This window comes from Echinococcus granulosus (genome assembly GCF_000524195.1).
Source record: "Echinococcus granulosus chromosome Unknown EG_S00001, whole genome shotgun sequence".
NCBI lineage: Eukaryota > Metazoa > Platyhelminthes > Cestoda > Cyclophyllidea > Taeniidae > Echinococcus > Echinococcus granulosus.
Window position 1 is genome coordinate 2507558 of NW_020170381.1, and position 23142 is coordinate 2530699.

Below are 23142 nucleotides of genomic sequence, written 5' to 3' on the forward strand. Positions count from 1 at the left end.
CACTATGTAGCGTCCCGAGACTCCCCCGAAGACGAAAGAAGACGTAATACTCGTGCAGAATATATGTAATCGACACAGAGAAGGTACGTGGGATACTGGCCTGGCCCGAATACCAACCCGCTCGGCGTGGTACAACAACCAGGTCAAAAGTGGCTCCTCACCAAAACAAAGTGATAAACAACCATCGAATTACAACTACCTGAATTATCATTTTCACGTTTGATTTTTTGCAAATGCTCTCAAAAATCTGACAACCATAAATATGATTAATTGCATTGCAAAAAGGTTTTTTTAGGGCCTACTTGGTTTATGCTACGTGGCGCTCGAGTCTTCCCCAAGTCGTACTAAGCCAATATGTCATGGTAGAGCACTTACTGACAACCAATGGAGGAGTAAGGAGGCTAGTTGCATGACTTATAGGCCGTCATGTGAGGCAGAAATACAGCCTGTGGAGATTCAAGCGCCTACATGGTCAACACACGGTCGAACAAAGCATCAAATTACTACAGTCGATATTTGGCCTAGCATGCTTAAAATGAAATACGTTTTGAAGTAAAACACGAGTAAAATAACAAAAACTTATTCATTAAGGATTGGAGTAAATCTTAGCAGTTTTATGTAGCATAAGTACCCTGTTTGGCCTTAATAGCAAATTTAATTAGCCTTTTCCATTGTCGAAGATTTTGGTACTGTTTCCTACGCTGTAGTCCCCCAGAAAAATAATAAAACAGTACAGTACCCCGAGATGTTTCACGATACTGCTTTAATTTGAGATTTTTTTGAGTTAACTCGGGGTTTATTCAATGGCCTTGAATTGTTTGTATTTCCGAACTTGGCCAGCTTAAATCACTGAATGACAATACCGCTTCTTTTAGCCATCATAGTTTCATTTGATGGTGTCGGTTTCCGTGGTGTTTTTCGGCGCAATTCTGATATTTTCTTCTTCTTCGGGGTTTAACCTTGAAGTTAAGTTTCCATTAGTAAAATGTGGAAGGCTGAACTCACTATTTGGTTTTTCTATCGCCGGCCATAAAATGCAAAATAATGGAGAGGGGTAATTAACTACTTGCTTATCTATTTTAGAATAATCGTTGGTGCACCATTTGATAACAATTCTGGCTCAATATACTGGTGCCCTTACAAATCAAATCAGTGTCGTCGTGTAAACTTCGACATTCATAAATCAGCCCATTATTCTTATTCCAAACTTGGCAATGAACTTTTTGGGTTCTCATTGTCAACTTTACCAAAAGAAAGAAATCGGTTGGCTGTTGTAAGCAAAATACTAATCCTTCTTTTTTCTTACAAGTTCCCTTTTCGAGATATGTCCCTCAGGTCTTTGATTTTACGGGATATTTATCTTTTACATTGTCTCTGTGCTAAAATTGATCATGGTTCATTACACTTTTATTTTTAAAATTTTTAACAACAACGCGCACATTTTGTGCCATAGAATACATGGTCATTTTTGAATAATTTATCCTTAAGTTGTTAGAAGATAGTGGAACAAATCCAATGTGTAATCTTTCTCATTTTCTGATTTTCGATTTTTCCTTTATTTGCGACCATAGGCCTGTTCGCCACGATTGTCGTATGAAGTGACAGGAAATTTGTTTGTCACTGGTGGATGTTTTGCGTTTGATAATGTTTTGATTAATCCTTCGTTTTTGGGGGCATCATCCTGCCTTAATATCCCAGAAGCGTCTCGTTCAATCGACCTCCGTTTCTGCTTGGATGGTGCATCATCAGCATACTTCCATAACACTTACACCGACTTAATTGTGTCTGGCAGTCCTTACTACCAATTCGCTAAAGGCAAGTAACCTTAATAAATTATTAATGCTCACAAGACGAATTGTCTAACTTTATAATTTTTTAAGGAATCGGACTCGTGAACAACGTTACGAAATTTAATCCAGTGAGAAAAACGGATATAGCCTATGTAGGTGACTACAGTCTCTTGGGTGAGTTTAGTTATGACATTCCCACTGCGATTACTTGAACTTATAGGTTGTAAACTCGACAAAATTAAGTGCTGAAAAATACTACCCATTCCTTTATCGATTATAGGTTCCTCGTCAGTGCTTTCAGACCGAGTTTACAGTTCAGCGTCAGACTCGGAGAGACCAATCGTTTCTGTGTTTGGTGCACCAGGAGTACCCCAAACTTGGGATAGAGAAGGATCCGGCTTTGTCGTGCTGAATGTAATTGAAAAGGGTCCGAACCAGATTGTTATTCCACAAGTCAAAGTTCTCCATGGCAACCGATTTGGTTCTCGATTTGGTCATGCCGTGGCTTTGATTGATTTGGATTGCGACGGGTGCGTTGATGCAAAATTATCTTATATTGACTCGTATTGTGACACTCTAGTACGTAGTACATTGGCTGCATCGTAACATGTGGCTCTTATATTTCGGGTAGGTGGGATGACCTTGTGGTTGGGGCGCCGTTTGAACAGTTACCGGGTACAAGTGTGGCACTCCAGCGGGACCTCGACTTGCACAGCGTACATAGTGCTCCGGTCTTTGGGTGCATCTACGTCTTCTGGAACCAACGACGCCACCTGCCTAGCACCACCGCCTTCGACTCCACCAGTGTGCAGGTTATTTGGCCACCTCCGAGTCTCTCCTTCAAGAGCGGTTTTGGTAGCTCTATCACCAGTCTTGGCGACATTGACCACGACGGAATTGATGGTAGGCTTCTCTTTCTTACTCCTGCTAGGGACGTTATTTGTTTTTCAGTGGGCTAGGATTCTTTGCAATGGTTTTTAATAATACTCCATTTGAATTGGACATATTCCGTGCTCTTTTCAAGACATGTAAATTACTCCTATTTTTCGACTGATAAAAACATACAGTAGACTTTGCTTAATGATTTTATTGGGGAATATAAGTGAAAATTAGCATAAGCAGTAGCGCTATTGATATGAAAAGCGTTTGGCGTTGAAGATCCAATGCAATTAGTACATTTTTTTGCGCTTAAAGTAATATTGGCTTTCGTTACAATTTATGCCTTTTATACCGTAACTCACATATATGCCCATAATAACAAGCTATCTTTTCCCAGGAAAATACTGCGTTAGAATTTTAATGTAATAAGTCATCAGCCCCGCTTTAAATTGGTGGTTTGAATAAAAGAAAAAAGGCGTCAAAAAGAAGTTGGGCAACCTCATTAGAGATTCAAATACTTTTACTTTTGCATGACCTCTTGACTGGAGGGTGAGTCCTTCGAACGATGTTTACCAGCTTATTTGTTATTAAAAGGGATCAGTCTTAATATGCTTTGGTGATTTGCTAAAAATAGAAGCAACTGTGGTACTCACCTGTGATGCGTTGAAAGAAAATTGCCTGAACAGAGTAAGTGAAATGGAAAAGATAATTTCCACCATTCTAGTGGATGCCTTAGAGTGACATCACTTGTTTACTTCTAGTACGTATATTGCTAATTTAAGTGATGCATAGCACTTTTCTAGTTCATGGTCATAATCCCATTAATTTATAAAATTTATTTGTCAGATGATCGAGCGATTATTTCGTGATGGACGTCACCTCATTCTGCCACGCCGTGATCAGATAGGTGGGCTGCAGTTGTGCGGTTAGACATACCGGCACCTAAACTGTGGCCATGGCACTTGTTCACTTACGCGCGTCTTTTGATGCTGCTATTGAATGTCCATAGAGTGTTGGCACTCTCAGACCCATACGTCCAAACTTCAAATTCTTATTGCCAAGCTTTCTTCCATGGTGGCCGTTGACCATGACCCATCCAATGTTGCTACTTGACAGGTTATATCGTCATATAGAATTGTCTCCATTGGTTTTAAGAGCACGCGTATTAAATACCAACCTGAGATTTACGTCTCACTGATGAGGAAGGCATACTGACCTTTGTCCACAAAGCGGAGTTTTGGTTACCAAAATAAGTTATGAATGTTTTGGATGAGAAGTCTCAATTAATTCGTGGCGTTGAAATACCGTTTTACGCAAACTGCAATTTAAGTTACTCTGCGCTGCTACACAATTTACTTGACCTTTTCCTCACGATCATGCTGGAAAACGTGTTTCTTTTCCACTTCCTCAGAACAGATTCCAAAATAGTTAACAACGCATACGAAATTCTCTCTTTTGGGAGTAGATAACCTTGCTTATTAAAGAACAGGGATATGTGTGTCCGCAGCCGTGGCAATTGGTCTTGCGTTGATGATAAGGCACCACAACGATTTCTAACAAATCTTATCATGTAGATTGTGTGGTGTGCCTGTAGTGTGATCCACACACCCACCAAAATGCAGGTTCCGATGAAGAAGAGAGGAAGTGCCAGCAGCAACAGCGGCATTGAAATCAGTAGAAGGGTGAGAAGACGCACGACCAACACGCGTGCGCTCTCGGTGCCTCCGCCACCACGGATGACGCATCGAGCTGCGGGGCATCAGCCTACCCCCGCATGTGTGTGCGTGTGTGCGCACCTCCTTTGGCCAAGACAGCGGCTCACATCCGCCCCGCAGGTGTCGCTCTCCCACATCCCCTTTCGTGTGTCTCTGGAGGTTGAGGGGGGTGAGGAGCATCATTTAAACGTGGTCTCGTTCTCCTAGCATACTAATTTATCATGACATTTTCCTCTCACTATCACATAATCAGTAATATTTTGATCTGATCGCCTATGTTGAGTGGCCTAGGTGATGTCCATTCTACTTCACTGATGACCCTGCTTGCGGCGCGCTGCGGTCTCAAGAAGTTGTACCAGGTCATGCTCAGTGTGTCGGTATGTACAAAAATGACTTTTACCTCGGGTAGCCCACATACGCACACAAGGAGAACACGTTCTTTGCGGAAGCTCATCCCTTTTTAAAGGCTTAAGAATTGTGTGTGCAGCAGTAGACGACCAAAATCACCCGCATTCGGCAGCTTCTCCCAGTCAAACACAAATGTCTTAAGCAGAAAAAGTGGGACTGCTGGCAGGTCCGAGATTATAACTAGATTAAATATACCTCAAAGATTAGAATAGTGGAATCATTACTTTATGTTTACAAAAAATCCACATTCGTTGTTGTTTTTAAAAACTAAAAAGCATCACGCTTGCCTCGCCTCAATTGTACCCGTCAGACATAAATCAAATTTGCTGTGCATGTGTTTACTTTTATACTCGTCCAATAGAATCCAAATTAAATGGCTACAATTTCAATGTTCGTTAAATTCTAGCGCCAAATCGAAGTAAATGACATACCTTTACACTTGCTCTTTCTGTGGTGACATTTAATAAGTGTACATTGTAGTCGATGCCAGGAGGCTCGCTGAAGAAGATGAAACTGAGCCCCGTGCCCCACGCTGCTGCGGCATAGGATTGCTGTAATGGGAGACCAAAAGATAGGTATCTATGACTACGTGCACGTATTGTGCTGACTGAAAGGGTACAGCTGTCATGCTTCGTGTTATTAACCTAAATTGTGCCATACCATCCCACATTCCAACCTCCGGGGTCTAGAAAATATTATTTAATGTATGAGGGACATGCAGCATATAAGTCTTTAGTTCATTTTTTAAATAATCATGTAGTATACCGCAAGACCCACATACTCTGGGAGGTAATCAGACATGGATAAGCCTTTTCGGTGAAAATTTGACCAGAAGGATATTTTACCTTGATTTTGATTTGTTTACCAATGCTCGTTTGGGTGACTTCTATGATGGTTCGGTTCCGCCAGATGCCATTACCTATTTATTGGCAGTTTACCAAAGGTTCCTTTTCCCGCCAAGGAAAGGAAACTGGAAACCGAGTATTTAACCAGAAGTAGTGGGTATTGGGCAGAATAGCTGCAGTAGCAACTCAAATGCCTCCGCATTTCTGATAGCAAGTGTGACTGTATTCGGCAGACAACTCAGCCAGTCCCCCTGTTTAGTATGCCTCTACCATAATGTTGGACGCGTGGTAAACGTGTCGAGAACGAGAATGGAGAAAGTCTACAAGCCGGTGAACAATCTACTGTGCTATTTATAATCCATACGGTCTGTCTTTCCCTGACGCAGCACTACATTCTTCTTCTCTTTCACCTTCCTGTTGACCGTTTAAAAGTTAGGTTTTGGTTTCCCATTAGTAATTCTTGTCTTTCGTTTATCAAGCGCACTTTATTTCTTGTATCCTTGCATACGGGGGCAGGCAAGTAAGCTATAAATTGGAGCTCCGTGGCACGCTACGTCGATTTCGTAGAAAAGAGTGGTCAAGTGCAAAAAAGTGAGGAGAGCGAAACACAAATAACAGCTGTCCTCACCACAGGACAAAGTAGCCTGACCTTCTGTGGACCATCATGCATCCCTCGAACTCCTGCGTTTTTACGTAGGAGTCACAGCGCCAGGGGATAGGTTTGCATGACTTACTGTCTGAGTAGACGTATCCTTTTTTTCTTGTCTCTTGAAAAGGCCCAACTAGGTAACTGTGATTTGTTCAACTGATCGTCAAATTGTAAAGGTACAACATCTTTTCAAAAAAAACAATTAGAATAGTTTTCGCCTAATTTGCCTTACAGATTTCGCAGTTGGAGCTCCTTATGACGAAGGCGGCGGCGCCGTTCTTATTTACCACGGCTCCAAATCCAGGCGGATCGGCGCCCCAACACAGGTGGGTCTCGACTTATTGCTGCTTAACTTGCTTTCTCATTTTCAGGACGTCTTTTAACCCACTCTATTAGTTAAATCTCGCTCTACTGGGCTGTAGGTGTAATTGACGACTGGGTTTAGCGAGTTTTGCCTTCTGTGGGAGTAACGTAATCATTTCTTTTAATATACTACCAATTACTCCTGCTTTTGGATGATGAAAGCCAAATTGTTGAGCAGATAGTCCTTAATCTAAAGGAGTTTAATCTGCGCGTATGCTATGTACCTATGTAAAACCTGGCTTCACTGCCTTTTCAACTAAAAAAGTTCAAGGATTAAAACAATCTCGTCAACCAAGTATGAGGATAAGGGTCTCCACTGCCTGTTCAGAATACAGCCCCCTCCAGGATCACCGGCGGCAACGGGAGAGGGAGGGCTGACTGGGGCTGTGCGCCGATTGCAGGCCACTCGCTGCCAAATGCGAGGGTGCGCACGGTGACTTGAAACTCGAATGTACCGAATCGTGGACTGACTGCTGCATTCACTTTCGGATTTCGGCAATTTTGGCCAATTTACATCTTAACTGGAATTTATTTCGTCGTAGTGTTTGTGTAGGGAAATTTAGGATTTTGACATTCAAAATAAACAGAGATTATTGAAGAAATCATTTCAACAGCTGTGTGTGAAAGACAGCGAATTCTGTATGTAGTTTGATGTGGTTTTTACCTGTTATATTGATTGTCAAAGATGGAGTAAATGGCTCGTTTTTACACAACTAGTTACTCACCTCAACCATCACACCCAATTTTATATGGGCGATAAATCATACTTGAGTGGACCTTATGCTTCGCCAGACGCTGATGCCATCTTGGTTAGCCCTGATCTGCAGTCCTTTTCCTGCCAAATAAAGTACCATGTCTATGACGTGTACCCTCGACTAAACAGTGAATATGGTGCACTGAAGTCTGCCCTTCAAATTTCCAGAGTAAAATGGATGTAAAAGATCGTTTTTTGCGATTTGGTTGTAGGGTGACTCTCACCACTGCAATTTCATCGATTGAGATATTTAACACGAATATTCTAACTTGATGAAAATCCACAAAATAAAGGTCAGAGAGGAAATACTTCTCAGCTGGCAATGTCAACATATGATATTTTTTAAGCCAATTCAAATATTTTCACAATTAATTTATTACGGAATTGTTCCCATTAAGTCTGCATTCGGAGGCAAGTGCTGCTGCCACAGATGTGGTAAGTGTTGCGGTTCAATTCCGCTTCCTCCAAAAGTACTTCAAGCGCAAATTGCGATGAAACTTTGACCGGTTTCCCAATTGATGGGCAATTATTTTGACTACCGTAACATCGTAGAAGTACTTGATCATTAAATAACAAGATCTTACGGATAATTTAACCTAACCTTGAAGCAACCCGCAGCGCATGACCCCATCCATTAGACGTGCTTTTGCTGCCCGGCCATAATTGAACACGCCTGTCCAATGCAATCACCTCGATATGTGTCCAAAGTACACGTCTTCCCCTCCGTTCCCTAATTGAAGGCACTAATATTTTTTTTACTTTTTATAATGTCATACATCATTCGCAGCTCCTGTGAAATACTGCTTCCGACTATATGGTTCCGCTGCCAATGCCAGAAGATCGAATAACAGCAACAGCGTCTGTGTAGCTTAAGCATAAGAATTAATGCTAACCTCTGTGTGGGATGGAATTATTCCCAATTTCCAAGTTTCCTTTGAAATTTTAAATGATCAACAACTACCAGCAAAGTTGAATATCTCCATGAAACGACTTCTTCTTCATAAGAAGATTTGGTGGTTACATTTGAGTATCGTCAAATCTATCATGCAATAACGTGAAAGCCTCTCTGCTTGCCAATTAATATTATTTGTCACATCAGCCCTATGACTACCAATGGCGGATCTCAATGTGCGAGGTCTATCCGCATTCATCCACTGGAGTGTACAAACTACCGGGAAAAATTGCCTCTGCATTCTCAAACAAGCCATTTTGGCATCCATTGAATTGGTACCTACTCTACCTACAGTAGTAGCGATCCCACTCTCTTTTCGCTCTGTTTAACAGGAAAATTGAAACTGACAAGCTGAACGGCGAGCAATACATTACCGACGTAAGACGTTAACTATCTTTAAAGTTTCTGTTTTACGCATGACTTCACCGCCTGTACACCCACTAGTTTTCTTCCATAACATCGGTAATGCATGCAACAACAAACTTCCCTATCTTTATGAGTGCTTCGTCAATTTGGCGTTGTAGATGTCAAAATACGGATTTTTCCTCAAAGTCGCCTTACCACAATGTTGGATTTCTGCAGTCCCCTCCACGTCGATCGTGCCTCCACGATCAGTGTATGGATTAAATAATCCTAATAATTAGCGAATAGAGAAATCTTACACCTCACTGTTAAAAAGAGGACAAGAAACAGGGTTTTTGTTGAAGTTGTTCTTAGTTTCCTGATGGTATTAATAAGTTGCCGATTCGGCTGCATTGCAGCAAGGAGGGGGAAACCACTGTATTTAGCCATTAAGATGGCGCCCCATTAATCGTCAAGTTGAGGTCACAGGTATTAATTGAACCTCTTGCGAAGTTGTGGAGTGCTTTCGATGCAAAACTCATAAATGCGTCATGTGTTACCGTTTTAATTACCTTGGCCAGACACCACGCCATCGTTAAAGCCACAGGAGTGACCCTGACAACAAAAATTTCACTGGATAACACAACGTAGTGACGCTTTTTGAGCCCCTAAACCGCTTTCTCTGCTGTGCTTTGACTTGCCAAATATTTCTACCTTGTATTCTTTGAGGGTGCTGGACAGTAGACCGTCAAAAGTAGTGGGACGGGAATGAGCTAACAGTCAGAATAGCAAGATCATAGAAATATTATTATTACCACTTTAGATTCTCAATGCCACAGAGCTGACAGACTCCATGGAAGGATTCGGCTTTTCCCTCAGCTCGGGTGGGCTGGACTTGGACAACAACGGCTATCCCGATTTGGCTGTGGGAGCTCCCAATTCTGATAAAATTGCTGTCTTTCGGGCTCGGCCTGTCATTAAGTGCGTCAGTAACGCTCTTCTTCCATGCAGGCTTTGTAGCCCATCTGAAATTAGATTTTTTACAATCATTGCGGCATATTTTCAATCGGTTTAGTATACATCACGTTGCACTAAGCCCGTCAAATAGGGAATGTGAATCAACAGGCAGCCAAAATTTGAACTACGGCTATCATGCAACTCACGTTCTCCTTTCAGTTGCAACCTTATAGATAGCAATCGTGGTTTGCAGTAAATAATGTAAGTGATACAGAAAACGGAGTTAGCCAATGCTGATGCTTTAGAGATAAAGAATGTGCTGAAGGAAGTATAGACAGAAAAAAGGCAATCGCAAACCTACAGTTAGTGAATGGATAGTCGACTGACACCATAAGTTGCACATAACAAATAGCAACTCTAGTTCCTAGCAGAGACCACAAAGACAAATCTCTAAAGTGTTTTCTGTTATCCCTTGCCTTTGAGCAGGTTGGAGATCTTCGTGCTGCGCGAGGATGGATCGAGTCACATTGGAGAAAGGCTGGACTCACTAGAGGTGTGCACAAGAGACACGCAGATCCTGCCCGGGTACTGGGCCCCCCGAGTGCACTGCATGAATATGAAGGTCCTCGCCACCTTCACTCACCTCGACCCGTAAGTCAACTCCTTCCTCTCCTCCCTTCTCATCTAGGGCTGTTTGAGTCTTGCCCCTATTGCACCACTTAATAATCGCTCGAGTTTCCAGCTTTGCTATGATTGGAAGGACCAACAAGAAGGGAGTTTTGTTGTGCCATTGCATTTGAACGCATTGTTGATGTCGTCCAAAGCAGTTGTTACAAATGTCGGTAATCTAGACCGGTTGCTGACATTAGTATAGAGCGCCTATTTCCAAGAGACATTGCCCACAATGGTCTTGTTTAATACCTTCGGGTCAAACTCGTGGTCTCAGAGAGCCCGCTACTGCAGTGGCGACCATGGTGCTCTACCTTAGATGCAACTACTTGCCTACAACTCATCCGCGTTGACATTTCTTCCTGTAATAATAAACCTAATATAGTTGGTTTAAAACAAGCCGCTCAGTACTTTGTCCCCATTTTCTGGATTTAACTTAGCTTATAAGAATTTTCTAAATTTGTTGTTACAGTTTAAAGAATACACTTTTTTGATTTGCACAATAGCTGCTGCCACACTGAGAAGACTCAGACGTGATGAATCATGAGGCGGAATCGCGCCTCATATTGACTTGCCAGTCCTTTTTTCCCGCCAATCGCTAGCTTTGCAGGACCGAGAGAAAGGAATGTGCACGGAACTATCTTGCACTGGAAATAGGGTCCCCCAATTCCACAACCTACTTCAGCTCATCAGTGCCGTCCAAGCTAAGTTTTCGGTCGTGGTGCAAAGTCGGTTCAGTTTGTTGTACTCTTTTAAATCCACTTTAAGTTCTCAATCATAGAGAAGGATTTCTTCAAATGATGCTCTTCTAGCATGGTCTCTTTCCGATTAATCTCATTTGTAGTCATATCCTCTGATTGTCCTATGAAAAAAACTACTTTCTGTTGATTAGATCGAAATTTGCTGTCCTTTTTTGTTTCAATTCACACTTTTCTATCGAAAACCCTTATTTCTATCGTACCTTTCTGTAGGCTGCAGTCCCGTTTTTTTGCAACTGCAATCTGTTTCGTTTACTCTTCAATACGCTGAAGATATTGCATTGCTTGACGGTACTGTGGTGCGTTAAAAGTGGAAGATTGCTCCAAATCATGTAATTATCGGGATGTCTCTAAATGCATAATCCCTCCTGCCATCCCACAGATCATCATGTAATGTGTCCCAATCCGGTTCCAATACATCCACTGCGATTGTGAACTGATGCATTGTCAAAACATCATCTGATTGTCCACGCCCTGTGCTCTGCGTGATTCCTGACAGTGATTTCGCTTATTAGGGATTCAATTTTGACACGCTGCTACCTCTTGTCATTGGATCTATCAAGGAAGGCGGAAGGCTTAGTGTGAACTCCGGTTGCTTTGAAAATTGGACTCTGCTTGTTTCGATTGAAGGAGAGTAGAAGTGACAAATTCTCAAGTTCTGTGAACGCGAAGATTTCCATATTGCCTACTCCATTAAATCATTTTACATAGGTCACATTTGTATCCCCTTGTTCAGGTCTCATTGGAAATAAAACTAAAGAATGCATTTTGGGATTTTTTTCTATTCGTTAAGTGATTCCCTTTACAATGTACTGTCCTTTCTTAAGGTGACACAAGCTATCTGAAAATTTTACTATTATAAAATAGCTTCTAGAAGCTGGTAAAACTTATTCCTAGCCACCTCCGATTCCATCTCACCTTTATATCCTAATTGTCTGTTTCGCTTGTGATTGTCAAATGCTAGAAACGGTAAAAACTCATCGTCTAGAGAAGTGTCATTGAGGCAATCCAAAGGATGAGGCGATACCTCCTCACCCTAAAGAGCAATTCTCACGTCTGTCTTGTTTTATGAGTTGTTGCATTCTCTTGTAAGAATAGGAATAGGTCATTCTTAGCATTTTGATGCAGGAAGGCAGTACGAAACTGACGCATGTCTGTGCTTTATAATCCATGCATAGATGCAGTCAGCTGAAATGCATAAGTTCCTTCAAGTTACTAAAAGTCCCTGTAGTGTGCCAGACTGATAAAAAAACGCGAAATTTCTAGGCTCTCTGGACTAATAAATGCATTATTTCTGCAAGCACTTTTGGGTTGTTTCACGCACATGGCGGGGTATGGGACTCAATTTACGCTACAAACGTCATTTATGTGTGAGAAATTGCAGAAATCATTATGACTTGGTGCTCTGCGTTGTCAAAATTGCTTCACATTAAAGTTTGTATTCTGTTCTCTTGCAATGCCTCCAGTTTAAGTTATGGATATTATCGCCTTATTGGGCAGGTAGTGGACCTGTAACGACACATAGGCTAACTTTGCAGTGCGGAAGAGTAAGGCAATGCTGCTGCTCTTTTCGGAGAAAATCAGGTCAAAGTTACAGTCACCTTGCTTGTGCTGGTCACTTTGTGGTAGCCGGCATTTCGCATGTCCTAAGAAAGAAAGAAACTTCAAATTTGCAGTGAGCGTCTCACACCTTTTTTATATTGGACAGTCGGCAAACTGCTTCCTCATTGCTTCTTCACTGATGGGAATGCTAATAAAGGTGTTTTTTAATCTGAACAGCGCCGGGCAGTCTGTTTTCCCAATTTTATCTGTAGAATGACTAATATACATTCATCAGTTATTTTTTGTGTCTTGCTGTAGAGGTTTCAAATCTCCTCATTTAAGTCGCTCCCTAGGCGCATAAACAAGTGGGCTGCCATGTTTACTTCATTGTCATCGTGCACTTTAAATGGAGCGCCCTGGAAGACCTTTAGTGTCATTTAACCACAATGCAGAGCACACATTGTCTTTTAAATATTAAAGTCAACCTACTGGTGGTACTAGTAAGGCTATCGCGTGCGGGGCACGACTCACCTCAACACTGAATTTCCACCGCAACCACAGCAGACGTATTTCCGACGCAGTCACTCCCACCTTCCTTCTCCCCTCCTCTCCTTGGCTTATTCAATGAAGTTTGTTTAAAACCTTTCTCTTACAGCACAGTCAGTCTAGTCAGTAAAATAGAACTTTAAACCTGACCATTAAATAAGTGGAACGCGGAGTGGGAGTCACTACCAGATTTTAATTATCAAACCGCCCTCGTGCCGACTTCCTGCGGTGCAAATTAAATTTTTTTTCCATAATTTATGGGTGAAAACCTGTATAATCTGCCTGCATTGCCGAAAAAATCATTATCTTTCAAACAACAAACTTTCTCCTCATAGATTTAAGACTGAAGCATGTTGCTGAAATACGACATAAGATGATACACATACGTTCATGAAACAATTCTAAGTTTGAATTAGATTCAAGATAATTCAAGTTAATAGAGTACGCCAAAAAAACATAAAAGCTAGCTTTCTTGCCAGTCATTTTGATAAACCCCTGCCCACATTTGGTTTAAGGGTGCCTTGTGCAAGGAGGACGATTCCCGTGCGTCTGTTGTTGACCATCAACCCACCGGATCACTGGCTGAACGAAGAATTCACGAACAAAAACTCATCGAAGATGGAGATCCCAGTAGCGAGTTTCTTCGGAGAGCAAGTGCTGAAGGTGGGTGATCCCGAGGTGGGCGAGTTCTACCGGCGCAGCTACGACGCCGCAACGCCGCCTGCTAATTCGGACGAGGTGCTCCCCTTTCTCCTCCTCAATTCCCTGATGGCCGTCTGTCGCGAGCCCGGTGCTACCAACAAGCCTCCTAGCCCCGCCGAACTGGATCAAGCCACCCCCGTCCGGCTAGCCTTCCGCGTAAGTCTCCAAAAGCTGCCCTCGAACTCTTTTTCTTCGATATTAAATCCGTCTGCCTAGAAGTAGATTCATTATCAACGTACAGAAGGATTGGGAGGTCAGTACGACCATTGCTCCATACCACCAACGCAGTAGCCGAATCTCGACAGAATTGAATGGCTCTTGTATTTTAAAATGCAATCAAGATTTAAATAACCTATTTGTACAGTATGCGATTTTGGCGAGCAGAAAGCTGTGGTTACTGAGACGTACTGATAACTATTATTTTTGGGAATACGTTGATTGGTAGGTAGCCAGGATCACTGATACTGGGGACAAGCGAGTGTCCACTTTTCTAGGCGCTGGACTGTGGAGAAATGAGGATTTAAAACTGACATGTATCAATTAAATCGGAGGATCCGCTTTCACTAACTTCTACCTTATTTCTCGATCAAATGTATTGTCATTAATAGGCTACCTTCACTAATTTAATATAACACCCCTGTATCAGTTTTCCCGTATGCGTTAGGGATCACGACGCGGACAAAGTGGCGTGCACCTGCAAATGCAGACTAGGAGCTGTCATCGTCAGCCATTAGTAGTGTAGTTGACTCCAGACGCCGCTTTACTTTAAAAAATCATGGATGTTAATTGCTGGATGATACATTTCATTCGGCGTTACCTCTTGTCGTTCCTGTGCGCACTGCTTGGTTGATGACCTTCCGCTTTTGTCTTTAGCAGGTTAACCTTCATAATCACAAAAGGCGTCTGCCGTTATTCCATCGACAGCAACAGCAGTAGGTTGGATGAATCTGCTTTTGCACAACACCCTTTAACCACATCTGTTCCTAATTACACGAACCGACACGTTTCTGTCACTGGTGCCACAAAGTTGTCTACATTAGCAAAATTTCTACTTCGCTTCCATGTGAACGCCATGGCGAGAAGAAAAGAAAAGTTGCCAATCTATTTCAAAAAATGGATTGAAATAATTTAAAAGGTGTCTTTTTGATAGATTTCATTAATTTTTATTAAAAACTCTGAGATGACTTCTGGTGGGTGTAAACATGTAGACATAAGCTCTTAATTCTTAGGGTGCACAGCTCAAAGAGCTGAAATTTGGCAGGCGATGGATGGATTAGCATCTGCACCAAATGAATCCATTTGAACACCTCATGCCTTAATGCAACCTGGGTTCGGCTCATTTGAGCACTTTTAGCTGTCTGAGGAAAATTTGGGCCTCATTTCAACCTCTAAGGACATTACACTAGGATACTACTTTTTGAGGAACACTGGGACCGTATAATATTGGCATTTCCTTTTTTTTCACTATTTACCTCCGGCTTTTGCCACTTACTAACCCATGCACTGATAGGCCTTCCTAGGTTCCTGATTTCTCAAATTTGACAAGTACTATAGACGTGTTGTTTTAATAGACAAGAAACAGAGGGAGGTGCCACTGCCATTTTTCCAGATGCGTGTATCCCTTCAGGATTTCAATCATACGTTTTTAGTCGCTATAACTGTCAACGAAATTTGGAAGCATCCTATTGCAAGATTGCTCTTCAAGCAGATGTGCCTCTCTCATGCCATTCGCGGCTGTGAGCTGCCTGCATGCGAGTGACTCAGCATTCTCACCGACGCCTATGAAACATCAATTCTGGAAGGTCTAACTGAGAGCTGTTACAGTTTGGCTTCTTGAAGTGCTATTTATGACCGTGACAACTCCCATCTTCAGGTTGGCAATAATGAGTTCACCTTCCAGTTGGGTGATACTCTAGTTTTGCCAAGGCATTCACCCACGATACTTCAGTTTTGGTGCTTTTCTTTCGTTCTTCGACCAATTTGTTAGAATTATGTATTTCTGGTTCACCTGCGATGAATCAGATCCAGCTTCCCCGCACAATGAATCTAGTAAGACGCCCTAACTCATCATTTACTAATGACTTTACTACAGCGCTAAAAGCTGCCTTGAAATGACCTCAGTACTGTTTCTAATAATTAAATTAGTGACTTTTCTGCCGGTCAGATTGATGATGGGAGTAAAAAGTGTCCATTTTCTCGCTCTAAGTAAGTTGAATTTTTGCCCCATAGGACGTCGATTTGGTGGACCTCTCCTCGCCCATTCGGTTTGGCGTAAAGTGGCTGCTGGATGCTCCCTCGCCATCCTCCCCCTTCGCTGATCTCATAAACTATCCCATTAACAATCCAAGGGAGAACACTGGCCAATCCTTGGTAAGACTCTCTGGAAACGTTCCCGTTACATCAAACTGAATGTATCAATGTTATTTTGGACCTGTTTGATGAATGGATTTTGTGTCCGAGCCATCTCGAGGGCTGTTATAGGATGCACCAATTAAGAAGCAGGCTTATTACCGATGCAAGGAAGGGGCTGGAAGCATTGGTGGCATTGCCAGCACATCGCAGCAATAATATGATAGTCGAATCGTAAAGACTGAAAAGCTGGCATTATTTGACGTACGCCAAAAGCATGGGAGTGTCAAACGTATTCCCTTTTTACAGATCACATTTGGTAACGAGTGCGAATCCCGAAAGTGCAATCCAATCCTACTTCCACAGTTTGAGTACTCAGTTACGAGGTAATGATTTTGACGCATTTTATAAAAACAGTAATAATAAATCGAATGAGTGATTTTAGCTGTGATAGCAGATTGTGTTAGAATCAGGAGCAACGAGTCGCCCTTCACACTCGCGCACATTTGCCTATTTATAAGCATCCTAAGAAGGACGTCATATTTCACAAGTTTAGTTCTGGACATCACCACATAACTTTTGCTTTCCATTCAAGATGATTTATTGCAAAACATGACTGGTGAGTTCACACAAGAGATGGGCAAATTTTATGGGATAAAAATCATTTTCACTTTTTTACGTATTTTCTCACTAGTTTTATACATTTATTCCAGCGTTTAACTAACACCTGTAGAACGCCAGCATCGAAAGGTTTCCAGGTGCAGGCGAACCCATTTTGGACAGCCTGTTTGCCTGTCTTAATACCCAGTATGCAGCATATTTTGGAAACCGCAAATACTTGTGGTTGATAATATGCACCGTTCCTACAGAAAGATTTTATCTCCTGTGCACTCGCACCGATGGTTATGTGCCAGCCAGGAGTTCCACGTGCTGGCTGAAAGTTTTCTAGACTGACTGCTGTGATGGTGGGCTGGCAACCACCACAGCCGGGATTGTCACTGACGCACATGTGAAAGCCCTTGAAACATTTCCACCATCAATTATAGGCCTAATCTCGGTGGAATGTCCCATTATTTCACTGTGCTCGAAGTCTGCTCCAGATATCCACTGATTTTACGCCTTTGTTCAAAGGAAACTTCACCACGTGCTGAATCATCCGCGTAGTATCACTTTTGCCCGCCGTCTTGCTTCACAATGTCTAAACTGGTCCACAACATGTGTGCCAACTAATGTAAATAGAACACTCACCACTTACTTGTATTTGATGCGTAATCCCGTGAAATTCATAGTCTCAGTTTTACCTGAATGTGTCTCATGCAATGCTTCGAGGGGATATGAAAGAAGGGAATCAAGTATCGGATATTTTTACAGATTCTGCTTACGAGGTCCTTGTAGTTCAAATTCACATATCATAGTTTAAAAATGAGGAGAATTCTACAAGTGTCTACCTAATGCGGATATTTGGCTTTTTGTTGTGTTTGTGCGTCAGAGACAGGGACGGACCAGTTGTGCTTGTCGGTGACGACGAATTTCAGTCGGTCGAGGTGAAGGCCACCGTGACCAACAGAGGCAGGGACCCGAGCTATGCAACCAGCGTGTACGCCTCTTACCCTGAGGAACTGCTCGACCTCAGTACTAACCCGCACGAACTAGTGAGTCTGCTCCTGCCCTTTACGCCTTTCGTACCATACGGCACCTCCCTTTTCGTTGGCGGGCACATCGATTCATAATTAAACGAGATTTCGTATCATTTGGAGAAGTTATAGGGTTTGTGAGCTTTTGGACTGTGAGTAAGGTCCCAATTGAACTCATGTATGATGTCGTGTTGCAGTTCTGAGTTTATATCGGAACTGACAATGAAACCCTTCATACTATCATTATGAAATGCAGTAACAGTAAAAGTGGCTTTCCTTATGAAATACATTTCTTGCAGTTCATAAGAAAAGGGATTCTGTGAAGTAATTTACTCTGGAGAATGATGGAAGGGGTATTTGCATACTATTTTGCATTTCATGCAAAACCCGATCGATGTTAAGAATCATCGTGCGAGCCTCGTGAGACCGGGTTTGGCCCTGTGTCACTTCGGCAACCCTCTATCCGTTGGCGAAGGGGCCACCTGTGCCCTTCGCTTCAAAGTCCTCGGTCAGCAGCTGATGAAGGCTCCAAAGAACTTCACTATCAACAGTACCATCACCTCGTAAGCGAATTATTTTTATCCAATCTCCTCTCACTCCCGTCTCACCGCTATTCTAGGGCTCATTATCAGTATGCAACCTTATTATACTCCACCGGTCCAAATAATTATCGATTGCCCGATCCCTGATAACCTGCGGTCGTCGATGGCAAGCCAATAGTTTTTTATCCCTTTATCATTTGGGCAACAGGCAATCGTAATAAGGCGTTCATTTATTCACTTGATATGATTTACGCACGAACTTTTGCAACAAGACAGCTAATTCAAATTCAAAGTCCAGTTTCTATGACTTCAGCACAGCAAGTGTCGTGTGCACCTCATGTGCCAGTTGGCGAATGGGTTAGCCGTGGCTTCGTCAAATGCACGTAGCTAATGCCAATACGGTGCTTTTTGAAGTAAAAAGCCGAACATGTTCTTTTCAAAAAGAGTATCATTTACAGTGCATGGGCATTATTATTCTGGGTAGTGGGAGGTATTAATCGGCACGGTCGACCTACTCCTCGTATAACGATGCACTTTGAATAAAAACTTGCAAGTACCCGCAATTGGTAGATGGAACCTTTGGCTGGGTAATGTTTGATTAAGAAAATTAACTGACTTAGCCAATGTTGTGGATGTCGCTCACCCCAAACGGTCGGCATACTCGTTCGTTTTCACACATGAAACTCTCTACTTGAGCTCTCGAGGTTATGAACATACGCGTTTCTACAAGTGACCTCGAGAAGTAACATCGTCAAGAGGGAGCACTAAATAAAGCAAACATAACCAGAATTATAATCTAAAGACTGATCATGGCCGGTTGTAAGCGGTAGCATCTTTCAAATGTGCTTGATTTCATATTTCCCATTAGCAGTGGGAATGTCAACCGAGTCGCTTACATGCAACGCATGTGTCTCTGGAAATTGCGTGCTGCTATCTAGACGACCTTATCGTAGATCATTCATCAAAATACGTCTCATTGAATATTTTAGAAGCCCAAAGTTTCCTCCAAAGATGCTGGCTCCTGCTACTGATTCCATAACAGTAAAAGTGAAAATGAGCGTCAACGTGTCAGTTACGGGGTACGTTCCGCTTTTTAAAATGCTTGAAACTTCAAGCAACGATTCACCAGCTTCAAGTATTTTCCTTCATTCATCAAAGCTACGGCGCGTCTGTTTAGCAGATCTTTTTCTTATTCAGTCAAGAATTTGAATTTACAAGGCAGTGTCGGTAGTTGCATGAATCGGATTTAATACAGAGGTATTGGATTATGTTTTTGCCCTCAGTTCAAAGTTAACAGGGTTTGATTGTAACGGTTGAGCAGAGTAAAGGTGGTCATCACAACAACTTCACCTCCCCGTCTTGTATCACTGTTCCAGTGAAATACTACCGGACGCTGCTTACTACTCGGGAAATGTGACTGATGGGATTCTCATTAACAATGGGGAAAACAAAATCGGCTCTACACGCCTCCTTATTCGAGTTCGAGTAGGTATCATTCCAGCAGATTCCTACCGTCCTTATTAACAGGACCCTTAAAACACTGTTTTGCATTGGTAGGTTCAAAATTTGCGGAAACACAGTCTGGTGCCAAATTCCCGACTTATTATTGACTGGCCCTACGAAACTGCAGACATTATAACTGAAGAGAACGGGAAACTTTTATTCTACCTTCTTGAAAAGCCTTACATAACTAAAACTGATCTACCGACAGCCTCTAACACAACCATAGTGTGCGACTCGAGAGCTCTGGATAGGCTTGTGAATCCTTATAACTACCGGGTATTGTCCTATACCGATACATTTAGTGTTAACGATTTTGCCAAAAAAGTGCTATGTTCTCCCTCCTACGCAGGTGTTTAGGTCCTTAGCACCTCAACCCCGAGGTGATCCGGTAGCCACTGCACCAATTGACCTGCCATCGAGCCATCCGACAGAATATCCCCCACTTAAATCCAATCTGGAATTTGAAAAAATGCCTGACCAAGGCAACGTGAAACGAGTTAGCACAACCTTGGTAAGATGACTCCGCAGGACACCGAGGACGCTCACGTTAATGCTTTTTTCAGAGCTGCTATAACGGACAACTGCGCTGTGTGCCGATTGTGTGCGACCTCGGTCCCCTGTCGTACAGGACAGGTATACTAACTTTTGAGATGCCTGCACGTCTATGGGACAACACAATGCGCCAAGTGAGTGATGTGACACGACAGTTGTAGACACCACCTCTTATCGTTGCTTTGGTAGGATTTCAAAGATATCTTCATGACCTCAGTCCAATTAACAGCAACCTGGAGGGCCAGTGTTACTTTCACAATAGATGCAGGAGACAAAGACCATACCTCCGACAATGTGAGTTGACTCGCCCTATTCAATCAGATTCGAAGAAAACCCTAAGTCTCACTCTTACTTCGAATAACCACTGTCGTCGACACGCCTTCAGTGAGAGTAGTCAATGCAGCTAGAACTGTAAATGCATGCGATTCACCAGTCATTTAGGCACCTGATCTCCGTTTTAACTGAATAAATCAACAGTTCAACCTGGTTTATTGCACACCTCGTCCTTCCACTTATTCATTAACGGAAAATTTGATATTGCCTTGCTTGTCACCCACTTGACTGGCTTTGTGCAGTTCCTTGGCGGGTCGATGCGTTTCCATGCAGATCTGCAGGGCGTAGTGAAACCCGCCGAGGTATGCCGCTCGTCTACTCTGAATGCCCTTAGAGCTAGCATATGAGTCGCTAGCTAGTGGCCATCCTCCAAACATCCCCACTTCACTCTTCCCTCTCCCACTGCTACTTCGCCAGTATGCTGAATAGGAAATGCTATACTCAGGAGCCGTTTTAATCCACCTTCACCGTCAAATTTATTCAGCTTGAGCTCAAAATATTCAATGACATGGAACCCGAACCCGTCTACCCAAAGAACATGCCACTTTACATTGGTCTCGCCGTCTTCGCAGGCCTCCTGCTTCTTGCTATACTCATCATAATTCTCTGGAAAGTAAGTCAAACAGTTAATTTCGCCAGACTTGCAATGACAAATACATACCATAGAACTGAGCTCTCTACATTAAAACATTTTTAAGGTAAACTTACACTTCACATCATAGGCAAAATTCTTCGAAAGGAAGAAGTTCAAGCAACGATTCCAACGGACGAAACCAACACCCAAAGATTCAAAGTCGGGCGTACCGGAGGCACGGCGACTTAATATCTCCAACCCACCACCACCGCGACAGGCCTCACTCCACTCACCGCCTATCTCGGCCTACGGCGACATGAACGGCTAAACAGCAATAGATCAGCCTAACGAGCGAAAACTTTGTACACATTCACAAAAGCGGCCGAATTACGGCAAAAAACAACTCGCGTACTTCCGCCTTCAACTGCTATGACGAACAACTGCTGTGATTTTGTGATAGACACTTGACACAAAGTTCAGACACTGTGAATAAAAAGTCCCTATTGACTAAACTCTAGTGCCAAAATCTTTAATAAAATTGCTACTTAGTTCAAAACAATTAGCGATCGCAGCCTGGAACGTAAAAACTATCGAATGAGCTCCTTGCAGGACCTGCCTCCAGACACCCTAAGGATAGCACAAATGACAGATTCTAAAGGACCAAACCTTCAAGGACAGGCAGACGGTGTTAACAGTAGGAAGGGGCTTGAAGAAAAACAAGAAAGTGGATCAGTTCCACGTAAAAAGCTTACTGAAAATTCAATGTACGGTGATAAAGACGGCAACGAATAAATCAAAGACAAGTAACCAGGGCTCAGGTGAATTAGGACACAAATCCGTATAATTCCTTTCAATCTATCATTAAACTATCTCAAAAAAGAAGAAGCATCACAGTGGCAAGAGTCGCGAAATACCCAATAAGGTTTATTTTAGAATGCTTTACATAGGCCTCCCACCGGGTCCACCACGAAAGTGTACTTCGCCCTCAGGCACAACAGCAGCCTCCTTGGCGGCATCGACTTGGCCGACAGCACCAATACGATAAGCACTACGACCGTCCGGTTGCATGCGAGGACCACCCACAGGGCCACGAGGACCGGGAAATCGGGAGTCAATGGATGGTTTATTAAGTGTAGCAGGGACGATTTCAGTTGGGAGGTGAAGAACCTAATGCATTTACCTATGAATCAAAATACTTACGTACCTCCCGAAGGTAATCAATGCCCTCGTTGGTCAAAAACCAGTAGAAAGTCCTCCAAGCAAAGCGCTTCTTCACATAACCACGAGACACAAGAGATTTCATGACATTCATCACATAAAGGTTCCGCACTTTTACAGCAGGATGTATGCACTTAGGCCTAACATCCTCCACAGCTGTCATGACACCCTCATTAAGGAGATACTCATAAATCGAATTTCTTATGTTTAACGGCACAAGCATCCCGATCGGATTTAATGACAAACACGCTCCAAGCCAAGCCCTAAAAGTGCCCGCATTACCCAAAATAGTCCAGCCAAACAAAGGTCTGCAGCAGATAATGCTACAAGTTTTAGATTAAAAATAAACAAATATGTTCGCTAAATATATGGTTATCAATATTTGATGTGCATCCGCTATCTATTAATGACAGGTTGGTTCTAATCTTAGCTGAAATGCTGTGCTTAATACCACTTTGGCAAATTTATCGTCGCGATTTGAGAATTGAATAGCATTTCATGCACCTAAACCAAAAGAATAGGGTGAAATTGTGCTAAAAGGCCAATCTTCCATAAATTGACAGATA

At 42.6% G+C, this 23142-nt stretch overlaps 2 protein-coding genes across 2 annotated transcripts; one reads left to right on the plus strand and one right to left on the minus strand. All coding sequences in view use genetic code 11, as the record gives it.

The window, feature by feature from the left end:
* Positions 1–409: 409 nt before the first annotated feature.
* Positions 410–21686, plus strand: EGR_00285 (Integrin alpha ina-1; the record flags this gene model as incomplete). Its single annotated transcript, XM_024489534.1, has 24 exons — positions 410–508; positions 1572–1791; positions 1881–1964; positions 2071–2320; positions 2422–2693; positions 4676–4761; positions 6521–6612; positions 6978–7073; positions 8688–8733; positions 9521–9678; positions 10141–10305; positions 13685–14027; positions 16101–16241; positions 16530–16606; positions 17710–17872; positions 18257–18417; positions 19386–19475; positions 19773–19881; positions 19954–20175; positions 20249–20410; positions 20463–20585; positions 20641–20745; positions 21269–21397; positions 21507–21686. 24 exons carry the CDS (start codon positions 410–412, stop codon positions 21684–21686), a joined length of 3573 nt encoding a protein of 1190 aa, XP_024356212.1.
* A 611-nt stretch (positions 21687–22297) lies between these two features.
* Positions 22298–22799, minus strand: EGR_00286 (40S ribosomal protein S10; the record flags this gene model as incomplete). Its single annotated transcript, XM_024489535.1, has 2 exons — positions 22298–22525; positions 22563–22799. The coding sequence occupies 2 exons, from the start codon at positions 22797–22799 to the stop codon at positions 22298–22300; spliced, it is 465 nt and encodes a 154-aa protein (XP_024356213.1).
* Between the last annotated feature and the right edge of the window lie 343 nt (positions 22800–23142).